This window comes from Diuraphis noxia, unplaced genomic scaffold (assembly GCF_037042655.1).
Source record: "Diuraphis noxia isolate RWA-SAM2 unplaced genomic scaffold, SU_Dnox_SAM2 contig0004, whole genome shotgun sequence".
Lineage (NCBI taxonomy): Eukaryota > Metazoa > Arthropoda > Insecta > Hemiptera > Aphididae > Diuraphis > Diuraphis noxia.
Window position 1 is genome coordinate 40974011 of NW_028301714.1, and position 17260 is coordinate 40991270.

Here is a 17260-nt window from a genome sequence, read left to right on the forward strand (position 1 = left end):
TAATATCATAATTTAGATAAAATTCAATAAAAATATCACTAATCTGTGAAATATATATCTAATCACCAAAAATATGATTAATATAATATATAACTATTATATTATACCAAAATTGACTGAATGAGAGCCATTCAAATTTTAATAAATAATAGAGTTTTACGATTCATTATAAAATGCATAAAACTATTTATAATTATTTATTATTGGTAACTTTTTGAATATTTTTACGTATACAGTTGTAATCAATTTAAATTAAATAATTTTATGTCCATATTATGTTAATCTTATTTATAACACGTATGAAAAAAAAAAACGTAAAAATAATCAAAAAGTAACCAATAGTAAATAATTATAAATAGTTTTATGCATTCTATAATAGATTGTAAAAATGAATTATTTATTAAAATTTGAATGGCTCTCATTCAGTCAATTTTGGTTTTAGAGCCATGGTTAATTGATTTGTAAAAATAAATTAAAAAAATTCAGTCTATTCGAATTTGGTATCAAAAATACCGGTTACTATTTAAAAATAATAAGTTGCATTGCGCATACGCGTACCGAGAGGGTTAAAAATTTAAAATTTTTCTGAAAGTGTGTATTTATATACTACTAGCTTGTAAAAAAAAAATTGCTACAGTTTAGCCTAGCGAATTTACTATACTATGGGTTCACGTTAAACACCGTGGTATTCTTTCATGACATTTTAGAAAAAGGCCTGATGCAGTGATGCTCGTAATCAACACAAATGTATTTTATATAGGATTCAATCATTTCTCCACAAATTTAAGAAAATTAAAATGGAGGAGTGAGCATTGCTTCATTAGATCATATTTGTATATGAATAATGAATAAGTGATCTAACATCTAAAGTTGCTTCTATATTTTAACAATGTTGAGAAAATGAGATGATAAGATTTCGTAAAAAGTGGCATAATTTAATCATAAACAGGAGTGATAAGAACTATCCTACAACTTTACAATATTGTAGATTGTACTTATCACTTTCGTCATTCAATAATTATTAGTAGTTGTAGGGTTGTAGGTAGTTATTACTCTGTACTATTCAGCAATCTTAGTAGTTAGTATGTTTATGTTTTAAGTTTTATTAATTTTTAAGTTTTAAATAATTATAAATGCTAGTTATTTATCGAAGTTACAAAATTGTTTATTTTCGTTTTATGCATACCCTGTCAAGTCTTAAGTGTTTGAGTATTAATTGTTATTTAATGTTATTATCTATTTGTTAAATTAATTTAATTTCAGTTTCAAGGAATTTTTTATAATGGGTGGCAAAAAAGCACCATCGTATGTATTTACTATTCATCTTTTATTAGAATAATTATTTAGTGTTTTTTTCTTTATAGAAAAAATCGAATTTATGAAAAAGAACGCAGAGATCGTTTAAATGTTAGTTTTGAAGAATTACGAACTGTTCTTCCACCATCAGACTCTAATGCTTCATTAGGTAAAGCTGACATTATTAACCATGCAATTGATTTAATTCGAGTCTTACAAAATGAAAAACTGAAGACATCAAGTATACACAGTAAGTAAGATTTTCTCTGAAATTATACTTGTGAATCTTTAATTAATTTTAAATCTAATTATATTTTCTTATCTTAGGAAAGGAATTAATTCGCTTACAAAATAAAGTATCCCATTTATGCTCAAGAATCAAACACCTAATATCCATTTTAAAAGAATCAAAAATTAAAATACCAAAAGATAGGTCTGTTAAAAAAACGTTTGTACAAAATAGATCAAAGACCAAACATAAAAAAGACTCTGGTGTCAGAAATAGTAGTATAAAAAAGTTTAAGAGCAAACCAAAATTACCTCAAAAAGTAAGGCCTATTACTTTAGCTTCTAAACCTGTTAATATACCGGTTTTAACTTCAACTAAACCTACATTTATTTTACCCAATGGGCATTTGATCAAAATTGATACTGCACCTATTATACCTCAGTCACAAATAATTTTTGATATACCCAAAATACTTTTGTTACCTGATTATAAAAATTCAGAAATATTAATTGCTCCAAAAAAAAATGATGCAACTGTTACTACATCTATGAACAAGAGGCCTATACCATCATTAGTAACATACAACAGGTTATTAAAAGAAACTAATTTTTTAAAGGATAGTAAAGTTGAACTAGCTAACAATAAAAAACTAAATAGTAAATCGGAAAATAAAAATGAATCAAATAATATCCAAAAAGTTGAAAAAAACATAAATAAAAATAAAATAGAAGAAAGTGATAAACTTAGTTGTACAGAACCAGTAAAATCAAATGACAATAGAGGTACTAAAAGTCACACAATTGAAGCCATAGTTAAGGATATCAATCAAGATAAAAACAAAAAATCTATTGAAACAGAAGAAATTGTAACAAGTATGACAATTTGTGATGGAAATAAAAACACATTGAAATGCATTGAAACAGATAATAATAAAATAACCACTAATTCTCCAGAGTGTTTACCAACAGCTCAGACTACATCAACTGTAGTTAATCCATTAAGTATATTAACGGAAGAAAATCAAAGAAAATCAATAGAAACAGCCAAAAACATTATCTCTTGTTTTGATGACATACGTTTACCAATACCAAATACAGATTTTTCTACAGATTTGTTTAGTTCTCTTCAGGGGCCAGTTGGAGGACATCACGCAGATTCCATGTCTCCCACAGAAGCTTTTCTTCTTTCATTTCCTCTTGTTTCAACTTCAAAAAACACTAATATGATAAATGAATCTGAACAAACTGAGATAAATTCAGCTACACCCACAACAATATTGCAAATTGGTAACTTAGAATCTCCAGCTACAGAATTATTCCAAAAAAATGACGATGATTGTGAAAAGGATCAAAATAAAGATAAAATGAAAGATCAATTTGGTTTTAATGACAAGCCATACTATAATGATGGATATATAGACATCAATAAAAAGAATAATCAACATTATGGTTATAAAGAAGTTAAAAAATTAAAGGCAATACCTCCACCTCAACCAACTGCTTCCACTTATCATAAGACATCATATAATGATATTTCTTCTTATTATAAAACTACTCAATCAAATTCTGATCTTTGGAGGTATACTAGTTATAATTCATTTGATAAAAATATCAATAGAAATATTAAAAAGACTGATAAATCTACATCTACAGCATTTGCAAACAATGTTCCTTATGTAGTACCATATGACTTAAATACAGTAAGTTCAACTAATACAACTACATATATTGATACTGAAAATTATCAAGAAATATGGCCACACAAACCAAAGCAGAAAAAGAAGCAAAATGAAAAAAGTGTTCCAGTTAACTGGATGACAGATAAAGGCTGTCAAAACTCATATGCAAAAAAGGATGACTATAGCTATCAAAAGAAAAACAACTTTGATATGTCTTTTGATTTACAGTCTGAACCTAAACAGCCATATTCATGGTCACCATCAAAAACTATCCCTTTATTACCTCATTTGGATACTAATATGCCTTCAACATTACCAACTCTAGTAGGAGATTTAGCTTTGAATATTAATACAGGCTCTAATACTCCGTTTGATCAAAGAGTTTATGAATGCAACAAAAAAAGTGACAATATAATCCCTGTTACAAGTAGTGAGCAAAATATGCTCAATTATAAATCTCGTTCTGTTAATTCAAATTTCTTATCTGTCAGTCAGTTAGTAGAACAACCCAAGTCAAATGATAAACGAAAAGGAAGAAGTTGTGCTAAGGATTATTGCTGTGTGTACCAAAATCAGAAAACAGATAAAGATTACTATCAAAATCAAACCAAACAATATTATCCCGAGATTAATACATTTGAACAAGATCAATCTTGGGTACGATCAAAATATTCACACGATTCTAGTAGATCAACAAATCACAGTGCTGAATCTCTAATTAGGCATCAACAAAAGCATGGTTCTATGATAAAAACAAGTTCAAAGAACCAAAATTTAAATAATAAACAAACTTCTTGTTATAGAACAAGCCAAAAACCAAGTTATAATAACAATGAAAATTTTGACATTCATTATAATCAACCCAATAGTAATTATCTTTATGAGAATAGAAATGATTTAGACAAACAACCATCTTCATATCAAATACCAACTAATTTCTATACTCCTCCGACAACTACAAAGCATAATATTTCAAGTTATATACCTCTACCTACAACATTTAGCATGACTAGTTCAAGTTACGATAAGCCACTTCAACATTTTACCCAGAACACAAATAACTATTATAACAGCAGTAGTAATGTGAATACTTTAACAAACTTCAATTTAAGTACTATATTTCCAGAAATGATTGATAAGGTAAATTTTAGTTATTAGTTATTAATGTTATTATTTAAAAGCATAAGCGTGTGTATAAGGTAGTTAAATAGGTTCTCTTGACTTCTCTGCAGTCTGCAGCAGTGATTTTTTCTTGTTATGCAAACAATTATCATTAATATGGATAGTAAATATATCAGGTGTTAATACATAGTATAATATCAATAAAAGTGCTATATGTGTAACAGTTATAAATTTTAGTTTATCTTGTATAATATCCTTATTCTTAGGTACAGGAGTATAACTAGTGATTACAGTAATACTACTAGTTACTAGTATTATGTAGTATCACAATTTATAAGTTTAAATTTATAAATAATAGTTAATGTTCTCCTTTGACTTCTGAAATTTTGAATAACTGTTGAATCAGAATTTAAATTTAAACATGAGTATTTGTATTCTTGCACGCTAATGCTTATTATGTTATATGCTTATAATTAATATAATTTCATCTTTAGGAACCAAATATAACACCTTTAGGCGCACCAAGTAAAAATAATGAATTTGATGTTATGAATAATTATGGAACCAATATACATTCATCGTATTAAGTGAGGACTATTAAGGTAAATTTCAATTGATTTAATATTTATTTTACAATTTAATGCTACTTAGTCCATTAGAAGCTATTCAATATTTTATTGCTTTCATCTCAGTTCAGTTTAAGTTTATCCAGTCGACCAAACTAATATGGTTCAAAGTGAAGAAGGCTTCCCCTTTAACTCTCAATAAACTGTGTTACCCTTTGTAACCAAGGAATTACATAGAATGCAATAGATTGGTCAATCACCAAGAATCTGTAATTTACTGAGGGGGTCTGACTGTTTCAGTTTCTCAGTATGCAAACATTAGACATGATACACAAAAGGGGGGCTAACTTAGACTGGACAAAGTATAATATTATAGTATATTGTATAGTAATTACTAGCTACTAAGAAACTGAAATATATATATTTAACTTTTTTGATTTGAAATATTAAGATCTACATAGTTTTTGTAGACTTAAAGAATAATAAATATATGTGTCAGTTAGTGACTAAACGTGATGCTAATATTATAATATCAGACAATTACATAAAGCCATACTTTTTTATAACTGTTAAAGTAAACTAAATTAAACTCAATGTTTTAGAATTTTAAAATCAATATTTTATTGATTTTACCATGTGTGTGTTTTTTTTGTGTCTGTCATCACATTTTGGGGCAGTAAAAGTGCTTCGATTTTCGACTTCAGTACCTCGTTCGATTAGAAAGTGAATCTGGTTGGTACTTGGGGGGTCAAAAGTAAAAAATTGTTGGGATAAACAAACTAAAAATTAAGGGAAAAACGGTAAATTTTAAGCATCATTAGTTTGCAACAAAATTGTTGGGTAGAAAAGTCCGTAAATTATTTTATGCTAGAAATTCATAAAAATGTTCTTTTTAAATCTAAAATTTGTAAATTTTTAATAATTTATAATATGTCCTAAATAGATAAACCGTCTCCGCTCAGAATCGTTTTTCGTATGCAATGATATAATATCATTGGATTCAAATTTAATTTCATCCATTACAAGTAACCAGTTACCCACTTGTTACCTACTGTAACTCAAAGCGACATCCACGACTTAACCGCTTTTTTATTGTTATAAAATTTCAAAAAGCACTAAGTTGCATGGGTTATTAGTTGTTGGTTTAAAGTTAGTATTTTAAGTTCTAATAATATTTATAAGACAATCGTATTAGTATTAGAATTTAATTTAAAGATTTAAAATATTGATAATATATGTTAACGAGATCCAAAATATCTCTATCAAAAAAAAAAAAATTATAATTTATGGATTCAAGTAATAGTAAATATTACTTATCATATCCTATTTATATAGATCAATATGATAATTATAAATTTTACTTTTACATTCTTAGTTAAGAGTTTGGATACACAAATCCGAGGTCATCTTTGAAAAGACTTAAAAACTTCATAATGCATGAAAATTAATTTTACAATTAATATTTATTTTATGTAAGACATAGGCGATTTTGTATTAATTTGTTTATTTAAATTTTTTACAGATATTGGTGTTGGAGATTTTTATATTTGATCAATGTAGAAACATTGTAAGGAAGTTTTTGAAAATTCTAATTAAATGAGTATGCAACTGATACATTTTTCCAGTTAGTGTTAAAAGCAGGTAAATAGTTTATCAATAGTCTATGTTATGTATTAAGAGGGTGCTATATCCGCATGTATTTTCTCCATTTTACACATGTACGATATTGACTTAATACGTTTATACAGTTTGTGTAGGACTCGTTTAATTTTGATTTTATAGGAAAAATACCTATCACAAAATTGAATTATGTTAATGTTTCCGAGGGCAAGGCAGTGCTTTTTTTCATGATTGCCAATATATCATTCATTATATTGTTTAGAAATAGCAAAAATTTAAACATTTTTAAATGAATTAACTTTTAATTTTATATTTTATATAAAAAACGCTCCGTCTTGCAAAAATATTATTACAGTTCAATTTGTAATAGGTAATTTTACTCTATAACCAAAATTAAGCAAGTTTAATTAAAGCTGCATAGACACATGTTACATTGTACTCTATGTTGTTCGTGTGTAAGATGAAGAAAACACATGTGAGTGTAGCGTTCTCTTAAAACTTTAAATTAACCAAATATTTTTATTTTTTATTTTTTTAGAAATTGATAAATTTCCAACTATCAAAATATGATAAAGAAAAGCAGACTTTAAATCCTTACAATCGCCATTTCCAATGGAAATTTTCTATAAAAATATGTCCATTTTTAAGAAATTGTATACTATTATATTATTACATACTATACTTATGATGATTCACCTAGCATGCTCTCTTCCTTTTTTTCTTCAATAATACAGTTATTCAAAATTTAATTTTTAGAACTTTAAAAGTATCCTGTGTAACAACTTTTGTTGTTCAAATGAAAATTATGAGTTATTTAATAAATTCTTATTAAACGAAAAAATTAAGCAATCATGCTTGGTAATTCACTCCTGTATAATATTGTTTGTTATATTATTTTAGTATGAAATAAACAATATTTACTTAAGTATTCAATTAAAAGATCTGTATTATATTTATAAAGACTTTTAGTCGTTTAAATAATGATGCCATAGCCAATTAAAAAAAAAAAAAAAATTAAAAGATTGTATCCTACTTTTAATGAACTATTATAATACTAAATTCAAGGCTACTCAGTGTATTTATTTTGCTGTTAGTTTGGGACGTTTGGATTGGTCTAATTTTTTCAAATTGGTCAAATTTGCTATTAATGACTTGATCTTATCAATTCATTAAAATTTTCCTCCTCAGTATTTTTTAAAAGAAATCATTTTTTAATACATTATTTAAGGCTGGAATTATTTAATTTTGCTTTTATATAAAAATTGAGTTTAAACATAACAATTTATTCTTTTTAAATTGTATGGTTATGAAAATTGTTAAATCGTTTATGAGGAAAGTACATTGTTTTATTTAAAAATTTGACAATTTTATTATTTCTATAATTTGAAATAGTTTAAATAGTTAATTATATGCATATATTGCATATATTATTCTAATTACAATTTAAAAAATCACTAAAATAATATTTGCTTTTGAATATTTTTACAAATATTAAATAGCAAAAATTGTTTTTTAAATACAATTTTTTCATTTGTCCTTTTGAGATCTTAAAAGTTTATTAAATATTTATCATAATATTATGTTACCCGTATTAATTTGAAAAATTACAGATTATACATACTGACGCAATTAAATAATATTTTTTTAAACACATTTCATTAATTTTTTTTTTTTTAAATGTGACTTATTTTATAAATAGTGAAAACACAAAACTATGAAAGACTAACCTTATTATACATTTCATTAAAGTAAATAATAAGATAAATATCATTAAGTGTCAGAACACTCTTTGGCCCACACTCAACATAGACAAAATGCATTTACGCAAAATTATTTTTTCTATGTTTTTAAGTAATCTTAGAGTAAAAATAATAAAACCATCCATTACAAAATAGATAAAGAATTATATTTTTGAAGGGAAAGACATTTCGGTTTGTCTAAATATTGTCTCAAAATAGTTCAAAAATCATTTAAATTTACATTTTTTTGTTTATTTTGTCAAATACAAAATCAAATAATAATAAAATATAATATCAATATTTCATTCCCTCAAAAATATTAATCTCTATATTTTTTTTAATACTCTAAGACTACTTAAAAACATAGAAAAAATGATTATGCATAATTGCGTTTTGGCTATGTTGAGCGAGGGCCAGAGTGAAAAAACAAATAGTGCCCCTACATCTTCATAATATAGTAGTATAGTTAATTATTCAATTTTATTATGATGACTATGTAAATTTATTTCGTATAAAAAATAGAAGACTAGTTATGCTTAGAATAGCAAAGAGTTAATTATGGATTCATATACTTGGTCATCTTCTAAGTAACAGTAATATATATTTTTATTTTAAAGAGATTAATCGGAAAAGTATTGTATTGGAATAAATGAATTTCTGTGTATAAAAATGTACTAGTTTTATAATTCTGTGAATAATGAGAAAAAAAATACATAATATGAACAATTTCAAAGAAGCCCTTCCATTTCTTGCATAAATTGCATGTATGCGTCATCTTTAGTCTGTTGCCCAGCTTGTTGATTACTGGCAGCAATATTAGATTTATATTCTGCAGCTTTATGTTGTTCCCATGCATTATCTCGCTTGTTTGGTCTACCATCATCTCTTTTCACTCGAATGGATGTAGGCAAGAATCGTGTGATATCAGCTGCGAGATTTCTATTACAAATAATATGAAAAATGTAATAAATTAGATAGTTGAAAATACATTATCGTCATTATCTAATATAAATGCACAATTTTTAATATACCTCATTTTTGGTTTTGCTTCGATCGTAGACCCAGTATTATGTTGAGCTTCGTCACGATTAATAAGTTGTGGTTCGGCACTTACAATATTTGGTGTTACAGCAGCAGCGGCAGCAGCTGCTGCAGCTGTATTCATATTGTTATGCATACCAGAGTTATACCTCATCATTCTAGGTGGCATTCCAGGAGGGGGTCCCGGGGGTAATCTTACATGCATACGTGGTGGTAAACCAGGGGGAGGTCCAGGAGGTAACATTGGTGGTCGTCCAGGAGGTGGACCTGGAGGCATTCTACCAGCAGGTCCACGATATGGCATAGGAGGAGGAACACCCACTGGTAAACCTTTAAAAATAATTAATTATATATTTATATAATTAAAATTTAATATTAGATTATTATCATACTTGGTGGTAATCCTGGTGGTAAATGTCCAGATGGAGCTGGTAATGGTAAAGGAATTTCATTGGAATCTTCAGGTTTACCTGTTGAACTCTTCTTTTGAACTTCATCAATCTAAAAATAAGTTAAATTTTTTGAACTAGTAAAGGTTACATAAAATTGATTAAGTATTTATCTACTCATTACCTCTCTCATGAACATCTCTATATCATCGGTGGTTTTATTTTCTTTACCAGAATCTTCTGGTTCAGCAAATCTTAATGTGCGAGAACGTTTTGGAGCTAAGTAGAAAAAAACTATGAAAATATGATACTAAAAATAAAAATATTTTAGATTGAATCATTAACTAACCAGTTTCTTCATCACTTGAATCATTTTCATAATCATCATCATCCTTTTCTTCATCTGTTAATGTAGGTGGTACACCAGGAGGTACGCCCGGTGGTCGTTTTTTAGTACCTGATATTGGTGACATTGGTGGACTTCTAAAAATAACAATAATGTTCTTGTAAAATTCAATTAAAAATAAAATTTTAATAGAACAATATAAATAATTACTAACGTGTATAATGGGGGCTTTTTCAATATTCCTAATGGTAACTCATTAGAATTATATCCTGTATCAGATGCAGGTAGTGGAATATTTGATGTCATAACAGGTAATGGAATTTCATCAACTGATACTTGTTGAGCTGTTTTTACTGCATCAAAATATGATATTAGCTTAAAACGACGTTTCTCATACTCCGATTCTGCGCGCTTGACTTCATGATATTTATCAAGCTCGTCTTTTACCTACAAATAGTTAAGTTTATCTTCTAAAGTAATTTTTAGTTAAAATTTAGCATTTTAAAATATTATTTAATAAATATAAATTTAAATCAAAATACTAAAAACCTTAATAACAAAAATATTCCATTAGGATAGATTGAGCATGGTACTTACATACATTTTCATAACACGATCAAATGTTTCTTTAAGTTTTCTTCTTTTTTCTCTTAACACTTTTTCATTAAGAGGAGATGGCTGAACAACATTGTATTCTATATACAAAATAAAATGTTTTCTTAGAAATTTGTTTTCTTTAATGGCTAACTTAATTAAACAATTTTTCTTAAGGTTAATACAAAGTAATTAAAATAATCAATAGAAAAAAAATTAATAATATATAACATAATATATATCATATTTATTATTTCAGAAACAATTAGCATTTTTTTATGAATTATTCTGTAATATATACATCAAATAATTTGAAAGATTTTATATTTATAACTTTATAAGTTAATTATCAGTTTGGCCTGTAAACTAAAACACTTGGTAAAATAACTCAAAAGAATAACATTTATTCAAAATATGTTGTAATCAAATAAATCTGAATACTCTTTTATTGGCGATTATCAATTAAAAATTTAACTTTTCCAGAAAAATGTTTGCTTATTCAATAATATTTTTATGAATGAAAAATGAAACATTAATCAAAATCGAATAAAAATTGTATAACTTAATACTATAATAATATTATACATTATTTCAATAATAGTTTGGTTGTATTATGTATTTATTCCCATTTATATATGTATTAATATATCTAAATTTTACATTACCCATTTGATCAATTTTTTCCATTTCAGCAAGTATTTGTAATGGATCTTTTCCTTTCAGTACAGCAGTTCTAACAATCATACGCTGTTTTTTATTCTTTTTCAATTCTTTTTTCCTGGCTTCTTTTCCTGTTAAATTATTCACAATATATTTTAATATATTTTATATACTTTACAATTAATCATGTTTAAGAGAATACACAATACTTACTCGCTTGATCCGTAGGATTCATATATTTACCACTTTTAGTGGTGTTTATCGAACGCCTCCCCATGATTGAAATTTGTAATGGACGATTATAGAACTTAGGATTAAGATATATTAATTAAAATAACATTAAATTAACTACAGTATTTTCGATTGAAATATAATATAAAGTTATAAACAAAATACAAATATACTGATAAGAATTATCACGTTAATCATTAATGGAGTACCTATCTTTTTAACTATTTTTTTATAGTGTTCCGCACAACACACGTTTGGATCTACGCCGGCCGTCGGTACAATTTCTAACGTTCCAAGTCCTTATTACGCATGTGCTAATTTTTGCTTTTGACAACATGATTTCATAATATCATTCTAACTAATAATTAATAAATAATAAATGTAAATAATACATAATCACACAAGATGATTCAATTTTCGACGTTTGTATTTTGCTAATAATAAATAAATATTGTTGGTACACAAAAATACAAATCAATGTTTTTTCTTCTTATGTATATTTAAATTAGACATTGAAGAATAATCCTTTTTACACATTTCACATTCAACGGATATTTAAAAAACAACCTTTAATCGTATACACAGTTAAAATAGATTCATACACAAACAAAATAATATGATGAAAACAGATTTTGTCATTTCCAATTCCAATACCAAAATGGCAAAATATAATATATATTAATAACTTACTGATATCGGACACTAATCAATTTAATGTTTTATTACCTACCTCACTACCAGCTATTGTCTTTTGACATTTACTATCTAATACTTATCTTATTTTTGAGTTTATTCAATAAATATAATATAACTGCAGTAATCCTGTGAAGGCCGTAGGCCGTAGCTAAAGGGCATTTTCCAGGAGTGCCATTATTCCGACCATTATTTCTTCGGTCCCAGGTAGAAAGGGCTTATGTCAATTTAATCGACTTTTCAAGGCAGTCGTTTGAAAGTTTGAAAATGCCTACACATTTTAGTGTTACAACTTACAATTTACAACCACGAATATTATAGAAACCATTATGTATAAATCATATTCTTATTCATAGACGTGTCCGCGAGTCATGCCTGTCATGAAATTTGATCAAACTTACATAGTACATTTTGATGCATAATATGAACCTTTTTTTCTCAATTTCTATTTTCATACTAAATTTTTTGTTTTTCATCATGTGTATAATTCAACGTCATATCCCCAAACCCTAACGGAAATTTTTATTTTTTTTTTGAGGGGGAGGATTGGCAGTTTCCTCATCCCCTAGATATGCCACTGTAGTACATGACCTGCGAATGAGGTCTGTGCACGCCTATGTTCTTATTACATTTATGATTTAAAAATTTTTGAATTTATCATTATGTACAAATTTAACTGTAGTTATTCCATTTGGATTTCACATTTTCTGACTAGTCTTTTTTTTTTATGACATAAACCTTTTTAACCAAATAAATTATGAGTTATGTGATTTTGATCAAAACTCTGATATTATTTTACCTTTCTTAAAAATTAACTCATTATAATATCTAAATCTAATAGGAGTTTAATAATTAATAACAAATTAATGTTTACTGTAGATTAATTTACTTAATAGTACTTACATAATATAATATTATTTTGATAGAAGAATTAAAGTTTATAAAAAATTAGTCTTATAAATTATAAGTCATACAACATAATTAATAATAATATAATTTAAAATAGATTATAACTTTTGTAACACAAAAATAAAATTAATAATTAGTTATTTTTAGTTTTGTTTCACAAAAGAAAAAAATTACATTTTATCACATTCGCTGAGATCTGGGTCATAATATGTCGAGTCTTCATTTTGGTTGCTTTTTAAATTTTTATAGAAATCATGATCATTATCAAGTATTAGGGGAAGAAGATCTATTAAGTCTTTTTTCTTTTCTTTTAATATTGGTTTTTGGCTCATAATATGCTTGTTCTAATAAAAATTTCAAATTTCTTGTTCCACTTCCCCTTCTCCTAAAAATTTAATGTTTGAAACGGTTAATATTCACTAAGACTTGTTTTATACAAAATGTTACGTATAATAGATGAACTGATGAACATTATGACCATTATGACCCATGAAACATCATGCCAAAGAAACTTGTTTCATCATTTGTTCTTTCTTCAACATCTAATAAATTAATGATTATTAAAAAATATTACACAACCAATTTATATTCATATTTATTATGGTATCTATTATCATTCTTACCTAAAGTATTTAAAACTGTTAAATTTTCTCCAGATTGAACTTGTAAGTCATCTTATTGTTGAAGAGCTAATAATATTTAAAACATTTAATAAAGGTAGATAGGTTATACCTCAATGATTTTTTATTAATTATTTATAATATCTAATGTAATTCAATATTATGTTACAATATAGGTAAATTTTCAAAATGTCAAAATAAAATTAATTAATCACCTGTGCAAGAATTATCATTTATGATGTTTTTTATAAAAGAGTGTTGCATTAATGCTTCTATTTCTTTGTTGAGGCCTGATTCTTGCCGGGGTTGGTAATTTGAGTCCCAAATGACCCTACCTAACTCGGTAAACTGAGTCCCGAGGAAAAATAGGTAGTAGGTAAGTTGAGTCCCGGAAAAAATAAGGTAGTAGGTAATTTGAGTCCCAGGGAAAAACGATTTATATGCATTTAAAAATATGCACTATACAATTTTTATTTATGATTTGTGGGCATTCATTGACTGCATGTATATGATTTTGAAAATAGCAACATGTATTTTTATTGCATAAATTTTTTATTAATTATATAATTGAAATGCTACATTTCGCCCGAATATTTGGTCGGAATTTGCTGCTACAACCGTGAGTACAACCAATAGTTGTGAATCGTATCATTCGCGATTAAACAGACTCTTTTACAGTCCACATCCGAATATTTTTAACTTTATTGGTGAATTACTTGAAGTTCAGTCAGGGACACAAATAAAATTAAAAAGCTGTAATCGAAAAAAGAAAAGCACGCTCGATAAGGAACAAAACCTAAGGGACCAAATGACCAAATACACCAGTAACGTTATTATCCGATTTGAGTTTATTAAATCAATATCAATGAAGTTTGTACCAAGTGCATAATATAGGTATATATAATATATAATATGATAATAACAATTTTTTTTGATTAATTTTTAAATAAATGGAGTGTATAATAATATAATGTAATGTATATAATAATAATGACATTTATTTTTTTTATTAATTTATATTTTTAATATTTTTAATCAATATAAATCTAAATATTATATCCTTATATAAATAGCTTAACATAAGTCAAAATATTTACTTACTACTAATTTTTTCCCGGGATTCAACTTACCTACTACCCGTTTTTCCCGGGACTCAATTTACCGTTTTCAAAATATACCAATCTTATCTCGGACTCAATTTACTTATCCCAATTCTTGCTACGGCTCTGATCCTGTAACAGCTTCAATTTAATGTTCAATAATTTTTTGTTTTATTTTTTTTTCTGAAATTTGGGCTTGTGTATGAATAAAAATATTTTGAGGTAGAATTTCTAATTCACCAAGTGTGCAAAAGTTTCTGGAACACCAAATTGTTGGTTGCATTATCTTTTAGAGTGGTAAGTGTGGAGGTGTTTTCGAAGGAGATAGACAACAATAAATTACATTTTTCTAAAAAGTTTCTTAATAAAATTATTTGCAGACTTTAGAGTGGGAATTTTGTTGTTATTTGGTTTGATTAATGTTTTGGTTGCCAGAAAGATGAAAATCTGCATGGCGTATCGAAGATAAGTATTTTTAGTACGAGTCTATTCTAAGTTTTTCAAGTAGTTTTTTAACTTTTTGCTAAGAAAATTTAGCTTCTGGTGATCTTTGAATCTTTTGTTAAATATTATCATTGTTTTCTTATGTGAAGTTAATTCCTAATTAATTTTTTTAAATATGGAGTGATGTTAAATTTGTAATTATAGGGTCAGGTGAGCATTTTGGGAACATTGGTTACAGTTTTACAACTTTGCAGATTGATTCACAAAGTTGAGATATACCTTCACCGGTCATTAATTTATTGGAAATATTTTTAGGAATTTTAATATTTTCTGCAACATGTTTCTGAAAATTATACCAGACTGATTTTTCGTTTATAAATTTGTTGGCTGTTATAATGATGCCCCCATTGATCCATTGTGAAATTTGAACTGGTAAATGGTCTGAATTTAATTCGAATAAAGTTTCTTGATTAAAAATTAAAGAAGTTGATTTTAGTTAAATAACGTTTAATGTATAATAACTTAGTTAAAGTTATCGAACAGTTATGTTTTGTGTGAAATATTTGCCATTTGGGTAGGTACCTACCTACAGAGTTCTAATTCTAAATGTGTATTGGTTTAAACTTTAATGTCTTTGCTAACACATTATATTACCTAGGAATATCACTGCTATTAAAATAAACCATCAGAAAAATATGGCGTATAAAAAAAAATATATATAAGACAAAAATTTATGTTTTGTAGTAAATTACGTATATTGAATTTAAGCATCGTTCTAAAAATACGATTTTTATTTCGAATAAAATAAAAAATGATACGCAAACTACGAACTGAACTCATATGGACCTAATTAAAACATATACATTTATAATTATTTAACACATAAATATAATTAATTTAATAAAATATTTGATACAATTTCTTTCAAAACTGTACACTGTCGAAGTCTGGTAATACAGCTAGTATAAATTAAATAGGTATACTCTACTCGAATAAGTTTAGATATATGTAAGTTGTTTTTTTTTGTTTTGTTTGTGATAATTCACAATCGATGTACATTGTACATAATATAATGCATTATCATTTCTGAGATCAATTTGATTGAATAAATTTCCTTCTGTCGAATCTAGGAAAAACAACCGCCAGAAAAGAATCACCAAAGTTTGCTTTGTCAAGTTTGCAAAGTTTACTTATATCTTAGGAGGACGTTGCACCTGCATGTGTTGTCTCTGTCTTACATACGTACTACCAAAGAACAAACGTAGGTACTACATAGCAGATTTTCGTTCACTAGTTTCAATAGTGTGCAGCTGTTAGTTTTTATATTAGATTAGAGTGAATTGACCCATTAAAACTTTTAGGTAAAAACATTATCTGCATAGTTATTTTTATTTTAAGCAGAATTAAGGTCTGATCAAGATAATATTATAATAATTATCATTCAAATTTTATATATTTTATTATTATTCATTATTATTTTTGGCAGCTGTATTAGCTTGTATACAAGTCACGTATAGTTTTGGGGATTTTTTCCGATTATCGTTCTGTTTTAGAAAGTTAAAAAAAAAATGTAAAAGGGCGCATCACGTATTCACGTTATAGTAAGAACCCAGTCCAGTGGCGTAATTTCCATTTTCAAAAGGGGACAAAAGTTTTGACCCGCCTAAATAAGAATTGCTATAGCTTAGATTAAAAACAGATCGCTTCTCGCCTATAACAATATTGAGCATAAAACACTTTTTTACGTCACAATAATTGAGCCAATTTGTCGGGTTATCAAAGGATGTAGAAATACAAAGAAAACCTAAACGATTAAGTATAAAAATTCTGCTGGATTGTAATTTTCAATTTTGAACTAGTAAGAGTTAAAAGTCCCCAATAAAATTATTATTAATTATTATATTATTTAGTATTTACTAAATGAATAGGTCCCTTAATTTTTTTTAAATATTAATTTTTATAATGACAAATACAGATATATAG

General features: G+C 26.5%; 2 protein-coding genes and 1 long non-coding RNA gene across 4 annotated transcripts; 1 reads left to right on the forward strand and 2 right to left on the reverse strand.

The window, feature by feature from the left end:
- Window positions 1–1030: 1030 nt before the first annotated feature.
- Window positions 1031–7352, forward strand: LOC107168700 (uncharacterized). 2 transcript variants are annotated; one of them, XM_089226229.1, is made up of 7 exons: window positions 1031–1305; window positions 1365–1546; window positions 1624–4343; window positions 4820–4927; window positions 5835–6040; window positions 6414–6532; window positions 7050–7352. In XM_089226229.1, exons 1-4 carry the CDS (start codon window positions 1283–1285, stop codon window positions 4910–4912), a joined length of 3018 nt encoding a protein of 1005 aa, XP_089082355.1. In that variant the 5' UTR covers window positions 1031–1282; the 3' UTR covers window positions 4913–4927; window positions 5835–6040; window positions 6414–6532; window positions 7050–7352. The 2 variants fall into 2 exon arrangements, with proteins under 2 accessions (XP_089082355.1, XP_089082354.1); XM_089226228.1 differs by lacking the exon at window positions 5835–6040.
- A 1562-nt stretch (window positions 7353–8914) lies between these two features.
- Window positions 8915–11679, reverse strand: LOC107168680 (uncharacterized). Its single transcript, XM_089226230.1, has 9 exons — window positions 11494–11679; window positions 11286–11411; window positions 10624–10721; window positions 10241–10473; window positions 10030–10163; window positions 9865–9959; window positions 9684–9792; window positions 9282–9621; window positions 8915–9189 (listed from the first exon to the last, which is right to left on the reverse strand). Exons 1-9 carry the CDS (start codon window positions 11555–11557, stop codon window positions 8979–8981), a joined length of 1410 nt encoding a protein of 469 aa, XP_089082356.1. The 5' UTR covers window positions 11558–11679; the 3' UTR covers window positions 8915–8978.
- A 1616-nt stretch (window positions 11680–13295) lies between these two features.
- Window positions 13296–14448, reverse strand: LOC149056063 (uncharacterized). The gene is made up of 4 exons (XR_016191756.1): window positions 13949–14448; window positions 13737–13802; window positions 13561–13655; window positions 13296–13498 (listed from the first exon to the last, which is right to left on the reverse strand). It is a non-coding gene; the product is annotated as an uncharacterized LOC149056063 (long non-coding RNA).
- Between the last annotated feature and the right edge of the window lie 2812 nt (window positions 14449–17260).

Excerpts from the sequence above, each read along its gene's own strand:
- LOC107168700 (XM_089226229.1), top strand. The coding sequence starts at position 1,283 with ATGGGTGGCAAAAAAGCACCATC. Across the intron at positions 1,306-1,364 it reads GGTGGCAAAAAAGCACCATC|AAAAAATCGAATTTATGAAA; the intron begins GTATGTATTTAC and ends TTTTCTTTATAG. Across the intron at positions 1,547-1,623 it reads GAAGACATCAAGTATACACA|GAAAGGAATTAATTCGCTTA; the intron begins GTAAGTAAGATT and ends TTCTTATCTTAG.
- LOC107168680 (XM_089226230.1), bottom strand. The coding sequence starts at position 11,557 with ATGGGGAGGCGTTCGATAAACACCACTAAAAGTGGTAAATATATGAAT. Across the intron at positions 10,474-10,623 it reads ATCGTGTTATGAAAATGTAT|GTAAAAGACGAGCTTGATAA; the intron begins GTAAGTACCATG and ends AACTATTTGTAG. Across the intron at positions 10,164-10,240 it reads AAAAAGCCCCCATTATACAC|AAGTCCACCAATGTCACCAA; the intron begins GTTAGTAATTAT and ends TGTTATTTTTAG.